The sequence below is a fragment of a genome, unplaced genomic scaffold (assembly GCF_019419815.1).
Source record: "Pyrus x bretschneideri cultivar Hongxiangsu unplaced genomic scaffold, Pyrus_bretschneideri_v1 Contig29, whole genome shotgun sequence".
NCBI classification, from domain to species: Eukaryota; Viridiplantae; Streptophyta; class Magnoliopsida; order Rosales; family Rosaceae; genus Pyrus; species Pyrus x bretschneideri.
Genome location: NW_025999601.1, coordinates 3037453 through 3062125, shown reverse-complemented (window position 1 = coordinate 3062125; position 24673 = coordinate 3037453). Strand labels below are relative to the sequence as shown.

Sequence of the window (24673 nt, the reverse complement as noted above, 5' to 3'; positions counted from 1 at the left end):
CCTAAAATTTATATAAAAAACAATCAACGTGGTTGAGAATTATGTTCGGAATTAATCTCTATAATTATTTGCCAATTGAACCTCTACTTTGGATTAAAGTAATGGATTTATTGCCAAAACTAATTTAAATGATTTACCGTCAAAGCAAGAGACATTAGAGAGTTATTTTCAGGATTGGTGAAGAGGATCAAAAACCCTAGAAAGGGGAAAAATTGGCTTATGTATGTTTCAAGGGCACACTTCTAGTAGCAAGAGCACGTATTTTCTCCTCAATAGTAAATAAAGCGTGAAAACAGCTAGGGCAAGAGTGAAGTGCCCAAATTCATGGAACTTTGTACTTATGATCGGAAATATTTATATTATAAAGCACTTTGTACAGATCATTTCTGCAATAGATCACTAAAATATGCGATCATCTTTCCCAAAAACCATCTTTAGATAATAATTTATAATATGAACCATAAGTATAAACTTCTATGCATAAGACATGAAGTGTTTTGACGACCTTGTCCTCAACCTTAACAAGCCAAACAAAGTTTGAAGCGCAAAATCGTGAAAAGAGAGAATTATAATCTCTGTCCATGTCTAGTTGTTTAGGTTACCTCAATTTCTTTTTCTATTTGTTTTCCTTTCTGTACGAAATTCATGATAACTATTTAGATTGCCGATATCAACTTCCTTTTTAAAAGTCGCCTTAAGAATCAAATTCAAATTTAAAATTCACCATAGAATCAAATTTAATTTAGGATCTTCAAAGAACCAAAAAAAGTAAACTTGAAGCACGTAGGGAAGAAGCCTTTGCTACAACATATAATCGCATGTCTTCAAATCACCCAGGGGCCATAACTTACACATAATACATTGAAATACCGATATATCTCCATTCGATAAACGAAACGAAGGAGGAAGTAAGCAAAGAAAACAAAGCAAACATTCCCTGGCAACAATCGCTACAGAAAAAACCTCAATAAGATTCACAGCGCCCTACTTCGGGATTTTACCGGTTCGTGCTCAAAACATAATACAGGTCCTGACTGAAAAGAGCTCCAGTCATTAATATTTACCAACTATAATATACCGCCGCATTTTCTTCCCACCATTTCCCTACCCTTAGTTCGATACTATACACAATTTCAACCTGCTGATCTAATCAGCTGTGATGGTGCCTTGCAGAAGGTACGAAGCCTTGTTACGGACCTGCAATGCAGTATACTTTTAACATGCACTCACCGAGGTGTAAGGAGAAAACAGTTAAGTTTGATTCAGTCTGGTCGAATTGCCATACCTTCGATGCAAAAGACCTCAAATCTGTACTGGCTATCAGGCAAGAACAGTTTCGTAAGTAGAGGCGCCACATTGCTTTCAAGACGGGCTTGTCTTCTACTAGTTGACTGGACAAAAGCCAATTCTCGGCTAATACCAAGTGTATGTACATCTTGGAAAAATCACATTTTTTGTCCTTCACATTGACTGGGATAAGCAATTTTAGGATCTCTTCATCATTAGGGGCCTTAGGTGAAGCATGACGTCAAGCAACAATGTCAAATCAGATTTAAGAAATTAGAGGGGAAAAGGGCTCTAGATACAATCACTTAAAACTAACAATAATGTCTTTTGAGGTTGAAAAGAACAAGAATTTATAGAATAAGTTAGACTATTCTCTCAATGAACATCAGAAAACAATCATAAGATATTATGCATCGTCATCTCACGCGCATTGGATGTATTGCTTTAGTTTCACAACTCTCATGCTCATGCGAGAACAACTTATAGATGGTGTCAAACGCAAACATTTTAAAAAACTTACACTCTTATTCAAAAGCTTAAACTATATGCAACTGATTTTAATTGTGCCCCTCATGCATGGGCTTCAAAGAAACTTGTCATTTATGGTCCTAGCATGTTTAAGTGAATGAAAAAAAATATATATATATAATTACCAATGGGATATTAAATAGTGATTATACAATCCGGTTACTACCAGCATATGATATTAAAATTCAAGTCCTTTTTTGCAGAGAGAATGCTTCTTTCTTTCCCATTAGAAGCCTAACTTATTTTGCTGGAACAATTGTTTGATAAAATGTAGAATGAAAGAATAATTGTGCTGTATTAAAAAGACCTGTATTCTTGTTCAGTACCTTATGATCATAACAGCTAAGAAGCATTTGATGGGCAATTGCACTTCTAAACAGCTTACTACGAGTATCGACTCCCGAAATGCATTCCACAATTCTTAGGCAGGTCACGTCTTTAGGAACTCTGCTTGTCATAGATCAGCAATAATAAGGGAGAGGAATTGAACAAAAGTAAACAGAAAAAGGCAACGACACTATTTAGGCATAATTTCAATATAGTCACAAATATATATGGATCTCCCATAACTAATTTTTCCCTTACTATATATGAAACTGAACGTAGCTGTAAAAAATAATACAAAATCGCTGACAAAAGGTGCACAGAGTTCAAATAAATTAATTGATCACGAATTATTCTCAACAAAGAGAAAGAATGATCATGACCATTCCAATTTGAAAGTAAAATCCAATCCAACAGTTCAAATCAAACAACCAGTTAAGTCAATAACCTGCAAGCAAGAGAATTTGCTATCTTTTCACAGCTAGATTCCCACTCTTGTTCAGCGAAGTAACTGATAGCTGACTGCATGCACTCATGCAAAAGCACGGACAGACCTTGAAGTTGGCGATCAGAAAATAGACAAATAATGACTTCAATTAACTCTTCGGCTTCTGAGGTCAAGTATATAGCCATTTTGTTCCTGCAAATAAAATAAGCACCACAACAAGCCAATGAAAACAATACAAAACCAAACATATTTCCAAATTTTAAATAAGTATTTGCATCATTAGGTATCACTTAAGTTGTTAGGTAGTACCCGTTGAAAGAAATATTTAGAAAGGAAGATCATTGTATCACACATTCAAAGAATATAGTACACTGATCTATATAGGATTCGAGATGTGAAATACCGATAAAATATTCAATACTTGAAGCGAACAGCCTACACAATAATGTAGGACAATCAACAACCAACTAATCATCTATTAAGCTAAATGCACAATTAACAAGCATTAACTTATATCAACAACACTCCCCATGAAGCTAAAGAGAAAGAAAGAACATTATATTATTACACGTCCAAATGAAAGATCATTGTTGTTCTATCAATGAGGTCTAATAACTAGACCATAATTTAGGCTAGTAGCTCTAGTTTAGGCTAAATGCCTAAAAATCAGCCTATACCAATGAGGCAATGACAGAATCAGTTAACAAACATCAACTAATTGATCCATGAAGGAAACAAGCAAATGGCAGTCTTATGTGTTGTCAAACTAGTGCTTCCATTTTTTTAATGAACTAGTACTTCCAGTTGTTATTTACCTCTTTTGACAAGAAACTGTCACAAATTTAAGCCAAGCTCTAATATTTGGAGCTGGACCTCTACGAGCAGAATCTAGAAGGCAAAATAAAAGTATTATGAGAAGACAAATAACAAAAAGCATGCAAAACTTTATAATTTTTAGATGATATTTCGTATATCAAATAACAAGAAATATAAATAAAATAAAAAAAAACAGGAAAGAAATTGGTATATGAAGAATCTAAAAATTACTACTATTCTGTTCATACCAATAAAAAAGCAAAAAGAAAAAAATCCTGAAAAGCATCATTGAACCACTAGATTTTGTTTTATTATTGGTGGGTATGCCAACTGAATATGGAGCCCATAAGCATGGGGAATCAGCTCAAGATCATTGCAACCCAGAAAATCCTTCTAAAATGCATCAACATCAAAGTAACGAGTGTAATTGACATTACTGCACTTACACATATAAAGCATATTCTATCAAGTATCACCGATGGTAGAAACAATATATATATTTTTCCTATTCGAGAAAAAAAGAGAGAAATTTCCAACCTAAAATATGCATAAAACTGGTGTGAAGGTAGAAACTTACTGGAAGGAGCAGAATCCGTGTTAGATGAAAAGTTGAATAAAAATCCGTAGTTTTCAAGAGCTATTTTTAATTCAGAATAGCTAGGAAACCAATCAATTTTGACTGGCAGTAAATCAACCTGGTTAAGAATTAATACCAGAATTAACTCCTTTACATATCACCCAATCAAACTTTTGTCCAATGAAAAAATGAAGATCAAGTTCAACCTCATTTTCAAACGAGAGGATAGCACACCAGAAGTCACATGCAGATGCCCTCAAATTTTCTTTTGACGAATATAACACTGAAAGAGAAAAGGTAAACACATCACAAGAAATTCCATGAGTTTTAATAGGACATGCTAGGGGTGACAAAAAGGCTCACTCAGATAAAAGGTCCATGTGGCTATTGATTTTTCTAGATGACCACTGGCGAAAATCAATTTTGATAGCCAGCCATTTACTAATAATCGTTCAAGGAAAGTGTCTCCTGCACAATATCAATAACTGAATATATATATTTTGCGAAAGGGCCAAAATATGCACAACAGGATACATAATTTGATGCCAAAATGCATGCCAATAATGAATGACCAGTGATAACTAATATAAGCCAAGCAATATAACTAACCATTTTCTGTAGAGACATCAATCAAAGAATTGAGCTCATCATCCATGAATGACTGCAAGACCCTGCAAGTTTTAAGCTCGGGAAAAGATAGAGAAGGTGGGGTCTTCTGCAACCACAAAGTAAAACAAAAACTAAGAAAGTACTGCTATTTAAAGACCAACACCTATCACAATCTACATAACAATAACCAATCGTCAGGTGACACAATCTAGAGATTGTATCTATCAATTGGAAACCTGGTCTCTGTAACAAAACAAATGCCAAAAACAGAGGACAAAGTGTCTTCTTGCCTATAGCCAGTTCTTATACGCAATGGACAGCTTGTCTGTCTGCTCTGTTTATGTACACTCCTTTTGACTCCTTTTTCACTGAAGAAAGCTTTCTTATACAATAATAACGAACCTGATCTCCAAAAGTGCATATGCCCCACACAAAGCTCTCCTCCTTAACTCTTATTTCTCTCATCTGCATCACCAAGTTTATATTTCAAATTTTGAAAAGGAAACAGCAGTACACAAATAACACCAGAAAAGACCAGAAGAGGAGAGTTAACATGCCTCGCTTTCACACTTATCGACAATGTCAAAGAGCACAGCCTCTTGGTCATTATCTTCTTCATCTGAATCATTGTTCCTTCGTGCCTTTGCAAGCTTAGCTTCCTTTTCAACAAGCTTGTCTTCTTCCTTGTAGAAGTCAGTCAAAAGGTCATCCAACCCAATAGTCTTCCTCCTAAATTACAACCAAAGAGAGATATAACACAAAAGGGGGAATCTACCATTCTCATTAATTACTGCAAAAAATCATACACTAAATCCTACAGTGGCAATTCTGTGTTAATGCATACACACTACATGTTCAGTAAGCGCTAACCGAACGTAAAATGGAAACCGATCATGTTCAAGTCTTATTTGGTTTCCATTTCTGTGACATAATTCAAGAATTTATGATAAATATGAACAGAAATCATGTTCAATCAACTTCAAGGCCTCTAAAAATAAAAAAATAAAAATCTTGACGCTAAAAAAAACAACTTGATCAAAGAGAAAAGGAAGTTACAGAAAAATATAGTGAAAAATTACGGAATAAAAAAAAACCCAATTGAAGTACAACTGAGAAAAAGGTAAACCCTAGAAACCCAAAAAGCCAACCTTCTCTTGGTAACTGCAGGGCGAGTGAGAAGTGGGTCTTCTAAATCGAAATCAAGGAAGTTATCCTCCATGTCCACCATCTCTCTCTCTCTCTAGCAAGTCCTTTCTTCGTCTTCTTTTTGGTTCTGAAATTTCAGAAATTGAAAAGCGCCAAATTTTGTGGCTGCTTTTAAAAGGCCGCGGCTAATACTGCCTTAACCCAGGCTTCCTATTTGCTGTTTGGGGCTTGGCGGGTAATCTGCCCGGCCCACAAATGTCGCTTAAGAAAATTGAAAATTAAATCTCCAAAAGAACTGCAGATGAGTTGATTAGAACTGTATACATGCCGCGGGTGGTGAATTGTTTTGAAAAAAACACTCTTTCAAACGTGAAGTTCTTCATAAATTTTTTAAACAATGTTTTATAATATTGATATGAATATTGACATTAAATTGTGAGATAATCGAAAGTTTATAAAAAATCATACTTCTGAAAGAGTCCCCTTAGCGTTATTCTTTGGTATTTAGAACTTTCCTCTTCAATTAATTGTGTCCTAAATTTAAACATTCCCTCTTCTCTTAGTGTAAGTCAAAGTAAAAATATAATTTGTATTGAAAAAGAAGTTTACATGAACAGGTCACCTTATAAGTTCAATGATTCTACATTAGCAGCAATAAACCCGATTCCTTTCACTCAAGTTTGTCAAAAAATCTTTCAATAATTATATTTTTGGTTTAATTGTAGCAGTGATCTTTGAACTTTATATGACACACCCCGACCGAGATCAGGGCGTACTGGCCGTCACACGAATGTGACATAACCATGTGCACGTGCGGAAGCTAATAGAGTAGTAATATAAAAAGTACGTATAATTAAAAACTAGCATACAAAGTACTAAAACAAGTGCTAGCGTAAGTGAGACACAAGTTCAGAGCAAGTCTACAACAGTTCAAAAGAAAGGATGCGACAATAGTACACCCGAAGGTGACCCTACACTGGTGAGTGTCTGTCAGAAATGCCGGAAAAGCCCTATGGGAAACCACCGAAACTGCTAATCAACTAGAACCTGGAGGGGCGCAAAACAAAAGTGTGAGTGGGCAAAAACAAAGCTTTTCGAAAACCATTTAGTAAAATACATTCTAACCCCTCGCCGTAAAACCTGTATACTTCCCAGAAAATAGCATATATACGTATGTATAGATATGCCAAACATGCTCAAGGGTATGTCAATCACGCTCAAGAATATGCCATGTCGGAACCTCATAATGAAATGCAAGTGCTCAGGTATAGATCGTAATCATAACATATAATCTGGCAGCCGGAGTCACCTAACGTGACCTATACGGCTGCATATAGAGCTCAAATCTCAAACTCAACAACTGAACCTGCCCACGAGTCGGAACCACCTAAAGTGGTTTGTACGACAGGCCTGGGTGTAATACATATATACGCTCTAGTGCTACGATCACGTGAAGGCTGTGCGAATAATCGCGGGTCACCTACGAGTCGGAACCACCTAAAGTGGTCTGTACGACAGGACTGTGCACCTAACTTGGATCCAAGCTGAGCGTGTGGTGCGGGAGGTGAACATCACGTGAAGGACTGTGCCCTACTCTGGGTGGAAGCACTAACACCGGGGGTGCAGGTTATGAGCTCTCTAAGCATCTCAAACTACTAATGAATGTAAATATGAATAACACTTACCTGGCACTTACCTGTGCGTCCACAGCACCCAATATGCATATGTATATATATATGCAACTACTAACATAACCAACGATGCATGAATAACGATAATGTAATGCATGGCATAAACTAATAAACATTAATTCAATTTCTGGGAAAATATAGTATATAGGTATATACGGAAAACCAAAAGCCCACTCACTGGTATGTGGAAGGGTCGTAACCCCCCTGCCTCGAGTGACCACGCTCGTCCTCGAGATACATATCACCTATAAGCGAAACAACTATAAAAACGTCAATTTTAAAGCACATAACCAACTTCTCGTAATAACTTCTCATACATTGCTCAAATTGGACAAATGAATATACCAACGTACTCTACACAACCTCAGGATCACACCCATATTTTTAGAAAAAAATTTCACCGCCGCATGCGCCCCCACGCGCCGGCCACGCGCAGGCACGTGCTTGGCACGCTGACGGCGTCAATTGACGCCGTGAGGAATATTCCGTTAGTTCTAACGGATTCTGTCAACGGCGTCAGGAATATTCCGTCGGATTTGACGGAATATTCCGTCTCCTTCTCCGGCGAACCTCCGGCGCCGGAAAACTGGGAAATTTTAAAACAGTGTTTTCTCACTCGTTTCTCAACCATTTTTCATGATTCTTGCACCAAAACGATGCCTAGAACTAGTAGAACAACGATATACAAGTTTTAAGGGTCAAAAACCACCAGAACTTACCTATGCAAACTATCCAAAATCGGCCAACTCTGACCACGGTGATCCCGACGTCAAAACTCTTCAAACGAAGCACTCCAAGGCTTCTTGGGACACCACCAAGCTACCTACGAGCTTCAAATTTCCTAAAACGTTAGTATTTACGTTCGCATGAATAGTACTCAAATCGGACCACCTTGAAACGACGTGAAAACGTTAGAGTTCTCACCTGAAAATGGTACGATCGTGCTCCTCTCAACCTCACGAGCTTGAAGGTGTACTTGGTTTCCTCGATCTGTAAGGGTTTGGTGTAGTTGTGTGTGTGTCCGTATGTTTCCAAAGAGAAGGGAAGGAATGGAGCTCGGGAGAGAGAGACAGGGAAAGGGACAGGGGATAGAGGAGAGTGACAGTGTGTGTGTGTGTGTGTGTGGCCCAGCACATGCCACACCACACAAAACAACCAATAATGTAACGAAAATGAACTAGGGGCAAAGTAATCATTTCACACGTAGGATTTCGATAATTTCGGGACGGGATGTCACATTATACCTAGTTTAATATCAATCTATGAACTCTCATATTAGTTTTTTTAATATTCAAATTTAACAATATGTTGTAGCATTGGTTGTTTTCACTAACGCCATCTATTATCCTTTAAATGTAAGGGTATACTAGGAACATCACCTCACATCACTAAAAGAAATTTAAAAATGAAAAATGCCAAATCGTATCCTTTGGCTTCTGAGTGTATCCTTTGATTTAATTAAAATCCACCCCAGACTTGTGACTGAAATCTCTTAGGCACCTAATTCCATATTCAACTTAGTTTTAAAAATCCATTTTACACCAATAATGGGCTTGTTTCTTGGTCTGTTAACCAATTCTCAGGTGTCATGGTTTCCAAACATTGAGATTTCATCCTCCATGGCTTTCTTCTAGGCTTGATCTTGAGCATCATCATTGTAATTCTCAAGATCAACGTATCCATATAATTACAAGTACATTTCAAATATAAGTTGATGTGGGTCCCATCTTCATACTTTGGCTGGTCTTTCGTTAGGTCAAGTTGGGAATATTTTTGTCACCACCTTTAAGTGATGGTGATACTCACCACCCTATTTAGTATCATTAGATGAGTTTAAATCTCGAGATCTGTGTAATGGATATACACAAATCCCTAAATTTGAACTCATCCAATGGTAATAAGTAAAATGACGAACATTACCATTATTTGAAAGTGGTGAGCAAAAATGCACCAAGGTCAATAACCTATTAGCATATCTTAGATCAATTAGGTATTGAATTAGATGAACCAGTTTAGTTAGGGAGGTGAACCAACGGCTTTTCATGCTTCCTACAAACACAACTCAACAAACTGTCATATGTCCAAAATTCCAAGTCCTCACATTCTTTGCACATGTTTTCTTCATAAAACCCCAACGGAGGAGACTATCTGCTCTCCATAAACCAAAAACATTTCAAAGAAATTTATTACCCTCTACTCAATCATGGCATTTCCCAAGCTTTTCTTCATTTTGTCTTTGCCCATGGTGTTGTCACTCTCAAGCACCCATTTGAGCCACGCCGCTCGAAACCTTTTGGTCACGCCGGGAGCTCCACCACAGGCCTTGACAACACTGCCCACATTGCCTCCATTGCCCGCAGTACCAACACTGCAAAGAAACTGCCATATGTCCAAAACTACAATTCCGTCTCTGCCAAAGCCAACACTGCCCACGTTACCTCCATTGCCCTCTGTGCCAACACTCCCCAAGGCCACATTGCCGCCGTTGCCCTCTACCCAATTGCCTACACTCCCAACTAACCCAACTTGAAGCTCCCCTTCTTCTAAATCATTGTAATAGTTTCGAACTATTTTCCCTCCCTTAATAGTAATAACTAATTTTTTTTTTCCTTATGACAAATGGTAGGAGATTTTACAAAGAGGATATTGTACCCACAACAAAGCTTAGGCATATTGGGGCTAGCTACAAATATAATCAAACTTATCACCAATATAAATCATATTTGCAATTTATGTGAATCAAAACTGAGATCGCTTCCAACCAAGTGGAGACATTTATGAGTGGATGAAAGGCTGTTTGGCTATGGAAAAATGTTAATGAGACTCTCTAAAAAATGTGACCATCTGTTACCTCATAGTTTAACGTTAATTTCTTTGCCTACGTTACAAAACATTATGCCAAAAAACATGATGTAACAAAGAGTCTATAAAGAGTCTTAATTTGAAAGAATCCTCTTATCATTTCTCATCAGTTAAGACTCAAGTAGGTCGATAAGAGATTAAATGTCACAGTTAGATGATTTTGTTATTATGATTTAGTAAACATTTTTATAGGATAAGTTTCCTTATCTCAATAACCTTTCAAAAATGTTCTTAAAGGAAAACTTTCCTTCTTCAATACTAATCCATCTCTAATATGGTTTAGTTCCTAACTAAACAAACACACAGGAAGTTAATAGCAACTTTGTGATGGACACGTGTCGAGTTCCCATTATCTGGGGAGTTGTGTCAAGGTTGAGACGTTTGACCAATGTCTATTTTTACAGCCAGTCTATTTTTTTCATTTTTGGTTTTTACAGTTTGACTGGCATTGAAGAAATTTACTCCATTAGTCTGATAAAAAAATAGCCTTCACAAAACAACGGCTAAAAACAAACCCACCCAACCTCCTCTTTAGGCTTACTTCTAGCCATCTTGTGGCTCCACTTTTCTGTCAGTTCAATCCTTCTGTGAAATCTCTTCCTTTATATGAACCCCAATTTCAACCCTAATCCATCTTACTTTTTCACTTTTCTTGCACTTTAATGCATTCCTAACAAAACCATAAGGAAAAAAAAAACAAAAAAAAAAACAAAACATTCATAATTCCAAGCCAGTAAAATGAGTAGTAATGGCAGCATGGGATGCAGTGAAATTGGCCAGTTTTCGTGGCATATTCTTAATGGAAGATGGTTCAGTGTGTTCGCCTCGTTCCTTATCATGGCCGGAGCCGGTGCCACTTATCTGTATGGTACCTATTCCAAAGAGATCAAGGCCACTCTTGGCTATGACCAAACAGAAATCAACATGTTAGGCTTCTCCAAAGATCTTGGTGCAAATGTCGGTGTCCTCTCTGGCCTAATCGGCGAAGTAACCCCAGTTTGGTTCGTGCTCATAGTCGGCGCAGTCATGAACTTTGCCGGATACTTTATGATTTGGCTGGCTGTCACCCAGAGAATTCCCAAGCCTAAAGTTTGGCAGATGTGCGTTTACATCTGCATTGGAGCCAACTCTCAAAACTTTGCAAATACAGGAGCTCTTGTCACTTGTGTCAAGAATTTCCCGGAGAGCAGAGGTGTTATGCTCGGTCTGTTAAAGGGTTTTACTGGACTCAGTGGAGCTATCCTGACACAAATTTACTTGGCAGTCTATGGAAACGATTCAAAATCCTTGATTCTGCTTATCGGGTGGCTCCCTGCTGCAGTATCAATAATTTTTGTATACAGCATTCGACCAATGAAAGTTGTTAGGCAACCCAATGAGCTCCAAGTCTTTTACCATTTCCTCTACATCTCAGTTGTCCTTGCCTTATTTCTCATGGTTATGAGTCTACTTCAGAAAACGATAAATTTCTCCCATGCTGCCTATGCAGCAACCGCAACCGGAGCAATTTTTTTACTCTTTCTCCCTCTTGGCATTGCCATTCGTGAAGAACTAGTCATTTGGAATCAGCTGAAACAACCTGTTGATCCTCCAACTGAGGTCAAAGTTGAGAAACCAGGAGAAACTGAATTTAAAAAGGATGAATCGAAAGACAAAGAATTAGAGAGACCTGAGCCAGGTTGTTTCTCTGACATATGCAACAAACCACCAAGAGGAGAAGACTACACCATTTTACAAGCACTACTGAGTGTAGACATGCTCATATTATTCATTGCAACATTATGTGGACTTGGATCAAGCTTGACAGCGGTAGACAACTTGGGACAAATTGGTGAGTCTTTAGGTTATCCAACGAAAACAGTTCGAGCTTTTGTCTCATTGACAAGCATATGGAATTACTTTGGGAGGGTCTTTTCTGGGTTTATCTCGGAAAGCCTACTCATCAGGTATAGAATTCCGAGACCGTTAGTGATGACAGGTGCTCTTGTTCTATCATGTGTTGGCCTCCTCCTCATTGCCTTCCCTGGCCCTGGTTCAGTTTATGTGGCATCAGTGATCATAGGGTTTGCTTTTGGCGCTCAGTTGCCATTGCTTTTCGCAATTATTTCTGAGCTCTTTGGTCTTAAGCACTTTGCAACGTTGTTCAATTGTGGGCAAATAGCAAGTCCCCTTGGCTCCTATCTTCTAAATGTGAAGCTCACTGGGGCGCTCTATGATAAAGAGGCAAGGAAAGAGCTAGCAAAGAGAGGGTTGACGAGGTCACAAGTGAAGGACTTGACATGCATTGGGAATCACTGTTATCAGTTGTCTTTCACAATTTTAGCTGCTGTTACATTCCTTGGTGCTCTTGTGTCCCTAATTTTGGTGTATAGGACGCGAGCGTTCTACAAGGGTGACATATACAAGAAATATAGACAGTAGATACTCTTTTTTGGTTGGTTTATGACTGCCAAAACAGACACCGGTAATTTGGATGAGGAGCCTACAGAGAAATTACGAACTTGATGATTATACATAATGATAAATTATATTGAATTTCTAGGAAATATCTTCACAACCCTAGTGTTTTTATGCTTTTCAAAGCGTTAGCGAAGTTTACTTCACAAAATTCTCAGCTCTGCTACCGATCAAAAGAAAGAATGTACTCGGGAAAGTGGCGTTTTTGGTTTATTTGGACTTGGACCTTTTTTCTGTCAACTTATTCGGCCTATGTTTTTCGTTTTTGTGGCTTTGTATCTTTCTTTTATCGTATGATGTATTGTGATAAGATGATAAAGTAGCTTGCCTAACTTTTTAGGCCAAATTATGTTTAGACTATGTAGTTTAGGACAAATTCCACTCATAAGTCCAAACATTTCCAAAATCAAAAAATCAATACAGATCTCACCATTAACCTCTAAGTAGGCACCGAAAAACCATGTGTAGTTAAGTGTTATCACACTTCCTATATCCAGTTCGAGAAGATGTTCAACAAAATCTGAACGAAAGTGTCAAAAGTTGCAAAACTTCGAACTTCATAACTGAAGTTTTTGTAATTGTGTCCGAACTAAAGAGCAATTGACGTACAAAGACATGAAGTTGCATTCTTCCACAACTGATGCATGGGAGGCCTTGTGACAACACTTTATAATAAAAGAAAAATGCCGCTTGATATACAAAAATCATATATCAGTTGCGACTCTCACGAGATCTTTCTACGTAGGTTGTTCAACCCACAGCCCGCACACTTGAGTATCACAGTACTTGTTGATGTGCGCGGCATAATGGCAAATTTAACTCAGAAGAAATCGTTGATGCTTCTGAGTGTTTCTATCCCATAAAGAGAGAGCTTTCCAACCCGAACTTATGAACATCTTGTGGACATAATGCACAAAGATGAAACAAGCAGAAACAGCCCTGCAAAACCAAATAGCAGCAAGCTAACTATCAGAAGCTAAACAGAAATTAGAAAGCCAATAACAAAAGTCCTAAATGATTTTATCGTATAAAAAATCCTTCTCGTTGTTATCTTTATCTGACAAATGGGATCTATTACTGAAACGGAAAAAAAAGTATATCTAGCACCTGCGAAAAACTAGGTAAAATCAGAAACGAACTCAGCGGTTTTTCTCCTAAAATTTCACCAAATAATTCATCCAGGACAACGTTTCACTTCAACTAGTCCTTTTTCTGTTCTAGTGCATATATCTCCATTTGTTGCCTTGTGAGCTTAAAAAATAAACTAAAAATGAGAAAGTATGAGAATTCAATAGATAACGAACCCGGTGGTTTGAATCTACCACTCCACCCTGCTCAATCTCCTCAAGCATAACAGAAGCAATTTTCGTACCAACATCCTCCCGAGGCATCAGCTATTTCTTCTCATAGTCAAGTTCATCTATTTGTCCACCTTGTGCATAAGAAATAGTTGTATCCGCAGAGATATAGCATCCGGAGGTGGTTTCTGCAACTAGTGAAATTCCATAACCAGATGACCTGCATAAAGTCATTGTTTTCTGTAAGAGAGTGTTACTGGCACGTCGACATGATAAAACTCCAAATGTACTTCCAAATTAGTTCATCAAATATATCCCACCTCGTAAAATTATAATACTATCTAAATTGAGGATATACTCTCCAGCTTGTTGGCCATCTTTATGGTCGGTAAATATGTGAACATCTGGAAGGAAGGGAATAAAGACTTCCCGAGCTGCATGCACCATAGTATTTTCAAACTGTACAGACTACAGACACTCTCGTTGAGAATGTCACCCCTCTAATCCTCTTGGCCAACGCCTTATAAGTCTCAAAAACTCACGGTCAGACTTCGAACAACTGGGATTGCCAAAACAACTTCACCGCCGCCTTTAGTAGCGCATCCACGACTCTTTATTTCCTCTTTATTTCCAGCTCCAACCCTTCTGAGGGAACTCCAAAGGGTTTTAAAATGGGAAAGGTAGTGGACCGGAAGTTATCAATAGACAGGTCCCTTGAACCATTTGTAATTCCTGAAAGACAAAATGCAACTGCTTAAAGTAGCAGCATCTTCTTAAAGCTCATAACGACACCCACAAATGCTTTGCTGATCTCTACTATGCATTTGGTCAGGTCCCTTCTTTCAGTTAACCAATAGGGTTAGCTGGCTACGCCATTTGTTTATAGCAAGTTGACATTAAGAACAGAACAAGGATGACAAAGATTAAAAACAAGATATTAGTTCCGCCTTTCCGTGTTAATGTGTCACTGAATTTAGCTTTCCTCTTCCCTGTGTTGACTACGAAAAGAAGCTTGAGCTGATGGGAAAGTGCTTATACAAGGTATGAGTTCCCCCCTAAGCAATGCAACATACAAAATTTAGGGGTTTTTGAACTTTAATCCTTGAAGAAGATTAAAATTTAATAAAAACCTGGTGTTAGATTAAATATTGATTTTAATCCTTTAAAGTGTACTTAATTCAAATTCGTATTGTTTTAATATTTAATAGATATCTTATTTAATGTCTTTACATTAAATTTTAAATTTATTATTATACACATTTTAATTCATTAATTTTATTTAACTTCTTCTAATTAGTATAACTAAACGTCCATATCATAATATATTTTACTAAATTAGTATACCGAAATGTCCATACCTATATATATTGTAGTACCTAAATACATTGTAGTGAATTAGTGGCACATAAGAAAATATGCAAAAACATAAGTGTACCAAAAATTCCGTACCTAAATATACGATACTAAACTAGTGTACCGAAATGTCCGTACCTAAATATATTATACTAAACTAGTGTACCGAAATGTCCTATCTAGTGTACCGAAATGTCCGTACCTAAATATATTATACTAAACTAGTATACCGAAATGTTCGTACCTAAATATATTACAATGTATTAGTGATGCATAAGACATATGTAAAAATATAAGTGTACCGAAAAATCTCTATGAAAATATTTTCTTATATAAGATACTTACCATAATGAGAATTAAAATTTATAATATAATCTTAAAATTTTATTTATGAACACCATAAAATCATAAATAAAGAAAGAGACATTAAATACATATACTGACATTAATAAGAGTCTAGGGACTAAAATCAATTTTTAATCTTGTATAAGACATTTTTCTAAACTTCATCTTATTTAAGGATTAAAATCTAGTTTTCTAGAAACACATTGATTTAAGATGTAAAATATAAACTTCTTTTATTTTTATAATTTTTTGTATGGATGAAACCCAATGGAAGATACTAGTAGTCATTAATTCCCTCTAAATAAAATTCAAGCTACTCATGAGCTTTACGAGTTGAACATACTAATGTTCAAGCTTGGCTTGTTTTCTAATTGAACCAAACTAGACTTGACTTGGAGCTTCAACAAGTCAAACACAAGCTGAACTCGATGCAAGCTTGAACTATTTCAAGCCAATTTACAGTACTAACCCTCTCGTATTATAGCATAAGATTTTTATTTATTTATGTCGAATATTTGATCATGATACATTGGAGCATGTTGAAGGAAAATCCCTCTTTGGAGAAATGGTTTTGAGCTCCCTAAACGTGGAGAGAAAGAGTGGATATTAGATAGGGTGACTTCATATGCAATTTTCAATATTTTCTAACAAGTTTTATTTCCTTTGTTTTTAGCAAAGCATTGCGAATAAATCACGTTCCTAAATTGAGATTCTTTGAGTTTTCATACTCCCAAATCCCCCTCCTACTCTATATCCGTGCTTCATAGATTAAGAATAACACTGTCACTAATATAGCCACTCCATTCAGGACGAAATTAATATTTGGGATCATTAACCTCGAAATCACAAGCAATTCTTCAACCAAAAATAAGCCACAATAGAAATTCATGACTAGTTAAAGATACGGAGCATGGTTTGGACCAGCCACTTCCAAAAGGGTTAGATAATAAAAAGACTTTCTATCTAGCTAATTTAGCTGAAATCTACTGAAAATAAAATATAATCATAAAAATAATAATATAGAGAGTGCCCTCCCAGATGCTGTTAGATTTCAAGTTTTTGACCCGGTGAGAATTAAACCAAACAGATATCTATGCAGGCTCTCTATACTTCTTATAAATATCACCTTTGTAGAACTCTCTAGTCCTTACCACCAGAATCAGTGAAACAAGAGCACCAAAGAATGTGATTCCAGCCAGAATAGAGAAAGACAGCCTATAGCATTGACTTCCAAGGCAAGTAAGCTCCTTCACCGATGCCCTCGTCAGCCCTTTCTTTGCTAGCTGCTTCAGTGCCTCTCTATCATAGAGCATCCCGGTCACCTTCACATTGAGAATATAGGACCCAAGGGGACTTGCAAGCTGCCCACAATTGAACAATGTAGCGTAGTATTTCAGGCCAAAGAGCTCGGAAATGATTGTGAAAAGCAATGTCAGTTGAGCTCCGAAAGAGACTCCGATTACCACCGATGCCACGTAGACCGAACCCCAGAACGGGAAGGCGATGGAGAGGTAGGAAATGGATGATAGAACAAGCATGATGGTCATCATGAGTGTTCTAGGGACTTTCCACTTCCCCATTAGGGTTTCTGAGACAAACCCAGAGAAAACCCTACCAAAATAGTTCCAAATGCTCACTAAAGAAACAAATGTGCTTATTGTTTTGGTTGGATATCCTAATGCCTCACCAATCTGCCCTAAATTGTCAATTGCTGTCAAACTTGATCCAAGTCCACAAAATGTTGCAATGAACAAAATAATCATGTCCGTACTTAAAAGTGCCTGTAAAATTGTATAATCTTCACCTCTTGTTGGTTTGTTGCATATGTCGCCGCAACAAGATGTGCTCTTTTTGTTTTGATCTTGCACGGCTGAGGAACTTGACGCCGGATCCAAATCATCCTTAGCTTCTTGGATTTCGCTCGGCTTTTCAACAGCGATCTCAGTCGGTGGATCAACTGTTTTTTTCTTGAGGTTCCAGAGGACTAGCTCTTCTCGAATGGCAACCCCGAGAGGGATAAACATAAACAGGCAAACAACGGTAGCAGTTCCAGCATAGGCAGCTTGGGAGAAAGCAACCTTCCTTTGAATCAAACTCATAGCCATGATGAACAATGCAAGGGAGATTGAGATGTAGAGGAAATGGTAAAAAACCCTTATCTCATTTTTTTGCCTAACCACTTGCATTGGCCTAATGGTGTAAACAAAAACTACTGATAGTGCAGCAGGCAGCCACCCAATTAAAAGAATCAATGATTTTGAGTCATTAGGGTATATGGCAAGGTAAAGTTGGGTAAAAATAGCTCCACTGAGCCCAGTAAAACCTTTTAACAGACCAAGCATTACACCTCTACTTTCTGGGAAATTTTTTACACAAGTGACAAGAGCTCCCGTGTTTACAAAATTTTGAGAATTGGCTCCAACGCAAATGTAAAGGCACATCTGCCAAACTTTAGGTTTTGCAATTTTTTCAGTGACAGCAAGGTAAATCATGAAATATCCAACAAAATTCAGGCCTGATCCTAGTAGAAGGACAAACCAGGTAGGGGTTACCTCACCAATTAGCCCTGAGAGAACACCAACATTCGCACCAAGGTCCTTGAAGAAGCCTAGCATGTTGAGGGTAGTTTGGTCATATCCAAGAGTGGACTTGATGTCTTTAGAATATACACCAAAGAGATAGGTGGCACCAGCTCCTGCCATGATCAGAAAAGATGCAAAAACCGTGAACCATCTTCCTTTCACCACCTGCAATGCAAATTCACACGGTCCACCTCCATTGCTGCTGCCGCTGCTCCTAGAACTACTCATTTTGGCCATGGCTGTGGTACCCAGCTCGATACAAACGATGCTGGAGAATGGGAGTATCGTATTGAGGACCTCGATCGCAGAAAGTGAATGCTTTTAACCAACTTCGAGCAAAGACACTAGCAATTCTGATAGAGGTTTAAGAAGAGAGAAATTAAAGATGGGGTTTGGGTTGATTTGGCATCAAGTGGCGGATTTATGAGAGGGTGAAGTGCCAAGAGCCCCCATTAACTGATGGAAATGTGACAAATGGGGATGTGGGAATTGTATTATAGTAGGCAAATTAGGTCGAGTAAAGCGAGCGAGTTATTTTGTGTGAGCCATTAATTAAGGTTCATGCTTATCATGTTAATCCAATGTTATTGTCTTCCAATGCAAAATCAAAGATTTCTATGGTTTCTGTTTTTTTTTTTTTGGAAAAGAATCAATAGCATTTTATTGAGAGAATGATAAATCAAACTTCATGGAAGAGGGCCTCCACAATCACATCTGGAGGCTCCTTAAACCAACAAAAATCACTAGAAAAGGAAACAGCCAACTTGGCCATACTATGTGCCACAACATTAGCAGTACAACACAAATAACACACCTGCGAGTCCACAAAAACCCACAAAAGAGCATGGATATCTTCCACTAGAAGATCAATCAGTGAAGACCCTTGGACGCGATTGCCAATAGCCTGAACCACCTGCAATGAGTCACTCTCCATAATTACTCGTGCCAAATTCCTATCCAAATATCCATTTTTTTATTTTTCATTTTTTTTTTGTCAATTTGAGTAAGAACTTATCTTAATTTCCTATATGTATATTTATTTCTACTTTGGCCAAAAAAACAAAAAAAAAAAAAAATTATTTCTACTTATTTTGGTAATTAATAATTGTTTAAATCATGTAAGCAAACACTTATCTTACCCATTGAAGAACATAAGAAAATGATGTGAAAGTGATGTGGCAACATAGGCCAAGGATCATTTCCATGTATTCCCTTCTTTTTATAGGTACAGATTATGAACAATTGGTCCTCATTAAAACATAATCCACTGGTCATAAATACAAATTATAGACCATTGCAGTGTATTAATTCACACGAGTGTTTTTTTCCTACGAGCTTGTTGGTTTTTTTTTACAAGACAAAAATGTAAGACAGATACTTAACACGGACCATAGATCATAGATATGCTATTAAATCACGAAGCACAAGAACAATGTTGCAGTGCAAGGACAAGAAGAAAACATACCTGCAGAATTCGATGCAGAAGAAGAAGCCATTGCAGCTTTGGAACTATTACCTCTTTAGCAAAAAACAATTGCTCTCCAAATGATAGGTCTTTGGAACGAGATAAGCAAAGATATTGCAAGAGCAGTGACTATGTTCATATATATATATATATGTATGTATGTATGTATGTATCAAATGTCCCCAACTGATTCTCCTATTAAAATCAGTATAGGAGACAATCTACCAAACGATATTAGCACAAGAAAGAACTTACAAAATCTGGATTACCCTATAATAATCCTACAAGGAATACAAGACCAAATCCTTGTACAAGTTCTATTCTTAAGCTTATCAACACAGAGTTTCAATCCAAACCAAAGTCGAATTAACTCTCATAAACATATTAAGACTTCTTTAGAGCAATCTGAGACAACAAGGATTATTACCAAACCGTATGAATCATACTCATACTCTAACATTCTCCCACTTGAGTATGATTCATAATAATGAATAATCATCTCAAATTCAATATAAAGGTGATCACATAAGTTATTCATCAACACACTAGTATATAGACACAACCAGCTTACATAAACCAAAACAATGAATTTATAATTGCCTCTGTAACACAAAATATAGATTTAACTTACAAATCACAATGTCCAAATCATGTTCATAGCAATGTATCTAAGCTCAAGAGTAAACCAAGACGTCTACTCCCACTCATATAGCCCAAAATTGATATCTTAAATACCAAACATTCTTGACAGTAAGCTGTCAACTTAAAATTATTCATAATTGCATGAATAGCACAGTTATGATCCAATCATCAGCTTTATCATATTCATAGAAGCGATCACCAAATCTTTTGGATAACAAAAACTTAACCTCATATACAACGTACCTATGCATTTTAAAGTATTGAACTTAAAAATCTTTTCTGTTACATCACGTAATTAACTCAAAAGTCACAACATACTTAATTTGCACTTTGTAATTATGTGAACCAATATAGCAAAACCAAACCGATTTGCTCCCACTTATCTAGGCCATACTTAACACAACCAAGTTAAGTACAAGTTAATAGCAACTATATTAACTAAAAATCATTCCAATACAATGAATGACTAATCAGAATCCATATGGAAACCAAATTCATTTCCTTTTGAATGCTAACATAATAGGATCCTTCTCATTACTTAAACAAATTAAGTAACACAAATAATTCAACCAATTGCTTCAATAAAACCATAAACTGGGTTTTAAGCATCCAAATGAATTATAATGGCAGGCCTAAATTCTCTTAACCTTATGCTTACATTTGAACATATGATTCTCCCACTTAAGCATAAGCAGAATGTACTGCACATCCGATAAAGAAACCGGAGATAGGAACCAATTGGTTCCCAATTCCTCACCAATTGCATAATCTCAGTTTAGTCATATACACCTAAATCATTATGCAAACAGTCTATGTATCAAAAGATAGTCACAATCCATTCGGAAAAAATTATCTCACATAAACCCAAAATCACCAGTTTCAACAATGATCAAAATTAGAATAGCAACCACAATATTTTTGCATTCAATTTAATCCTAACTAGTTCAATATTCATCGAGCAAGATCAACCAAATTTTGATAATGTCTGGATATATATCACAACAATATGTCTTGATTAAAACGAGATAATCAAGACCACTATTTCTTCTGGAGAACTCAAAGTTCATCTTCCTCCCTATTTGTGATTTCAACCAAAACATAATGGTGAAAGCATTCATCATAAATGAAATCACAAATATTCATATACAATAAGCATGCATCTTAAACTCCATGATTTTCACAATACAATAAGCACAGGCTTCCTTATGAATTCATAAATATAGACAACAGCTTACATAAGCTAATTTGTTTATCATCCTTGTATATGGATGACACAAGCTAATTCTCAAAATTTATAGCTTGACCTATATAATCATACAAGTAAATTTTTAAGGCTAAGATCAATATATATTGCCACAAAATCTAATTTGGGTCAACTAATGAAAATAAGATCATTACAAAATAAAACCCAAATTACACCAATGTATACAGATCCGCCATATATGGACAATAACAATTCTACCCAAAACATATTTCACATATATATGTTCATATATTTTCTTGTATGCATGCATCAATATGCAACGTGTATGCGCGAATGCTATCTCCATATATATGTTCAATTAGCAAGAAATTCCCTACATGATATTTGAACCAAAAATTGATGCATTTAGTTTATGTATCATAAATAGGAACAATGCCATCCAAATTCCATTAGTTTTCCTTTTAATATTTAGAACCACTTAGTCATTAAGCATATATACTTGCCAAAATTCATTTAGACAGTATCAATTTATGGAGTACACATGCAGTCAAAATGATTCCATCCCAAATTGATATTCATCATATATGTCCCAACACCAAATAGATAAAAGAGAACAATAGGTGTTGTATATGAACAAGTTATATCCTCCACCAAGAAAAAATGCTACACTAATTTTTTTTTTTTTTTAATGCAGCAAAAGATGATTTCAAACATCTCACATAAATCACAAGTTGGCATCTTTGGATTTCGAGTTTAATCATGCATTCACTATATATATATATATATATATATATATATATATAAACAAGCATACTCGAAATAACAAAAGCCCTAATTCATCATGCTTTAACTCATCACACTATAATCATGCATATAAGAGAATAATTAATCATGTGTGAAATAGCGGACTGAATTACCTGAATGCATCACTGGACCCATATTTGTCAACTCGATTGCACTTCCTCAGCTCCAAATGAACGAAACAAATTATCCATCAATGCTCGAGACCATATGGATTGCCATCACCAAAGTTATCGGCCAGAATACTGTCGGCACCAATTCCCAGAAAAGAACAATTCTCATTCAGATTTCAATAAAACAAGAGAAACAATAGAACAACGAACGAGTTAACGTCGATATATGATATAACCCGAGTCACCCAACTCTCAGATCATATCAATATGAAGGACCAGAATGATAATATAATCTCAATATGCAGATAAAATGATCTTTGTTCAATGGTTCTTAATAACACAATTAGCATATCAGAATACAAGTTTATTCATTACACTAATAATACAAGGAGGATTAATAAACCAAAATTATCTCAATCTGGAAACATCATAATCAACATAGCGGAAGCAATAATTTCGAAAATCAAAATTATGATGTTTAAGAGAGATGTATACAGCTAAATTACTATACTTATCATCAAATAAGCAAGCATAAAAAAGTTCTCTCAACCTAGGCCTGGCAATTTCTGATACGACCCGATAACCCGACACGACACGACACGAAATTAACAGGTGTTTGGGTCGACACGATAACGAATCGGGTCTTATCGGGTAACCCGATAAGCACCTGTTAAGATAACGGGTTGGGTCGGGTATACACGTGGGTAAACACAATACACGATAAGCAGAATATTATTTTTATAATTTTATAACCCTCAAAAAATACTGTAATAATTATATACATTAATTTTACAATTTTATACCCCTAAAAATTATAATAAATATATATATATATATTAAATTAACTATAAAATTTATAATAATTATAATAATTATATATACTATAATAATTATACCCCCAAAATATTAAGTCTATCTATAGATTCTATACTAATTATATATATATATATATATTAAATTTTATAAAAACTATAATAATTATTAATTAATAATTTAATATGCATGATCATGCATTGCATATTTGCATGATTTTGCATCCATTGAAATTTGATGCGTCAGGACTCAGATGTGATTTGTTTCCATTCTCAAATTTCAATAATCAATTTCTTGCCATTGCCATTTGCCAACTTGCCACCCTTTTTGAAAAAAAAAATGGAGGGAAAATGAAAATGTTAAGAAAAGTTGAAAATAAAACAAAAAAGTGAGGGAATTCAATTAGGGAAAGATGTTGGAGGGAAAAGTGAAAATGATAAGAAAAAGTTGAAAAGGAAACAAAAAAGAGAGGGAAAAATGAAAATTAATAGAAGTGGTGAATCTAAGTATAAATAAACTCTAAGTGTTAGTCAATCTATCGTTTTACGAATTCTCCAAAACTAATTTTAACGATCCAAACCGTCAAAATTGTTTGTATATGCTTGGAGATCACATCAGCAAAAAATCACAAAAAAAAAACATTCAGAGATCAAGTAACGGGACAAAGCTTTTCAACGGTTATAAACGAAAAATCACGATTTAACGGTTATTTTAACTCCAATTTTGATGATTTTTTTATAACTACACTCCTTGACCCTATATGAATACAATGAATGAATTCGATCTTCAATTTAAAATATTTACACAAGTGGATACCACAAAATCTTATGTTATACTTAATAAAAGTATAAATAAACTCTAAGTGTTAGTCAATCTATCGTTTTACGAATTCTCCAAAACTAATTTCAACGATCCAAACCGTCAAAATTGTTTGTATATGCTTGGAGATCACATCAGCAAAAAATCACAAAAAAAAAACATTTAGAGATCAAGTAACGGGACAAAGCTTTTCAACGGTTATAAACGAAAAATCACGATTTAACGGTTATTTTAACTCCGATTTTGATGATTTTTTATAACTACACTCCTTGACCCTATATGAATACAATGAATGAATTCGATCTTCAATTTAAAATATTTACACAAGTGGATACCACAAAATCTTATGTTATACTTAATAAAAGTATAAATAAACTCTAAGTGTTAGTCAATCTATCGTTTTACGAATTCTCCAAAACTAATTTCAACGATCCAAACCGTCAAAATTGTTTGTATATACTTGGAGATCACATCAGCAAAAAATCACAAAAAA

The 24673-nt window shown here is 35.9% G+C and overlaps 3 protein-coding genes across 4 annotated transcripts; 1 reads left to right on the top strand and 2 right to left on the bottom strand.

The window, feature by feature from the left end:
* Positions 1-847: 847 nt before the first annotated feature.
* LOC103947715 lies at positions 848-6022 on the bottom strand. 2 transcript variants are annotated; one of them, XM_009358658.3, is made up of 12 exons: positions 5738-6012; positions 5147-5318; positions 4992-5054; positions 4590-4695; positions 4344-4448; positions 4187-4263; positions 3981-4098; positions 3403-3475; positions 2588-2779; positions 2142-2262; positions 1286-1510; positions 848-1197 (listed from the first exon to the last, which is right to left on the bottom strand). In XM_009358658.3, the coding sequence occupies exons 1-12, from the start codon at positions 5815-5817 to the stop codon at positions 1147-1149; spliced, it is 1383 nt and encodes a 460-aa protein (XP_009356933.2). In that variant the 5' UTR covers positions 5818-6012; the 3' UTR covers positions 848-1146. The 2 variants fall into 2 exon arrangements, with proteins under 2 accessions (XP_009356933.2, XP_048444646.1); XM_048588689.1 differs by lacking the exon at positions 848-1197 and having other exon boundaries at positions 1336-1470; positions 5738-6022.
* Positions 6023-10705: 4683 nt separating this feature from the next.
* LOC103947752 (protein NUCLEAR FUSION DEFECTIVE 4-like) lies at positions 10706-12963 on the top strand. The gene has a single exon (XM_009358704.3). It carries the CDS (start codon positions 11027-11029, stop codon positions 12707-12709), a length of 1683 nt encoding a protein of 560 aa, XP_009356979.3. The 5' UTR covers positions 10706-11026; the 3' UTR covers positions 12710-12963.
* Positions 12964-15952: 2989 nt separating this feature from the next.
* On the bottom strand, positions 15953-18971 carry LOC103947713 (protein NUCLEAR FUSION DEFECTIVE 4-like). The gene has a single exon (XM_009358657.3). The coding sequence runs from the start codon at positions 18558-18560 to the stop codon at positions 16833-16835; it is 1728 nt and encodes a 575-aa protein (XP_009356932.2). The 5' UTR covers positions 18561-18971; the 3' UTR covers positions 15953-16832.
* Positions 18972-24673: the final 5702 nt, after the last annotated feature.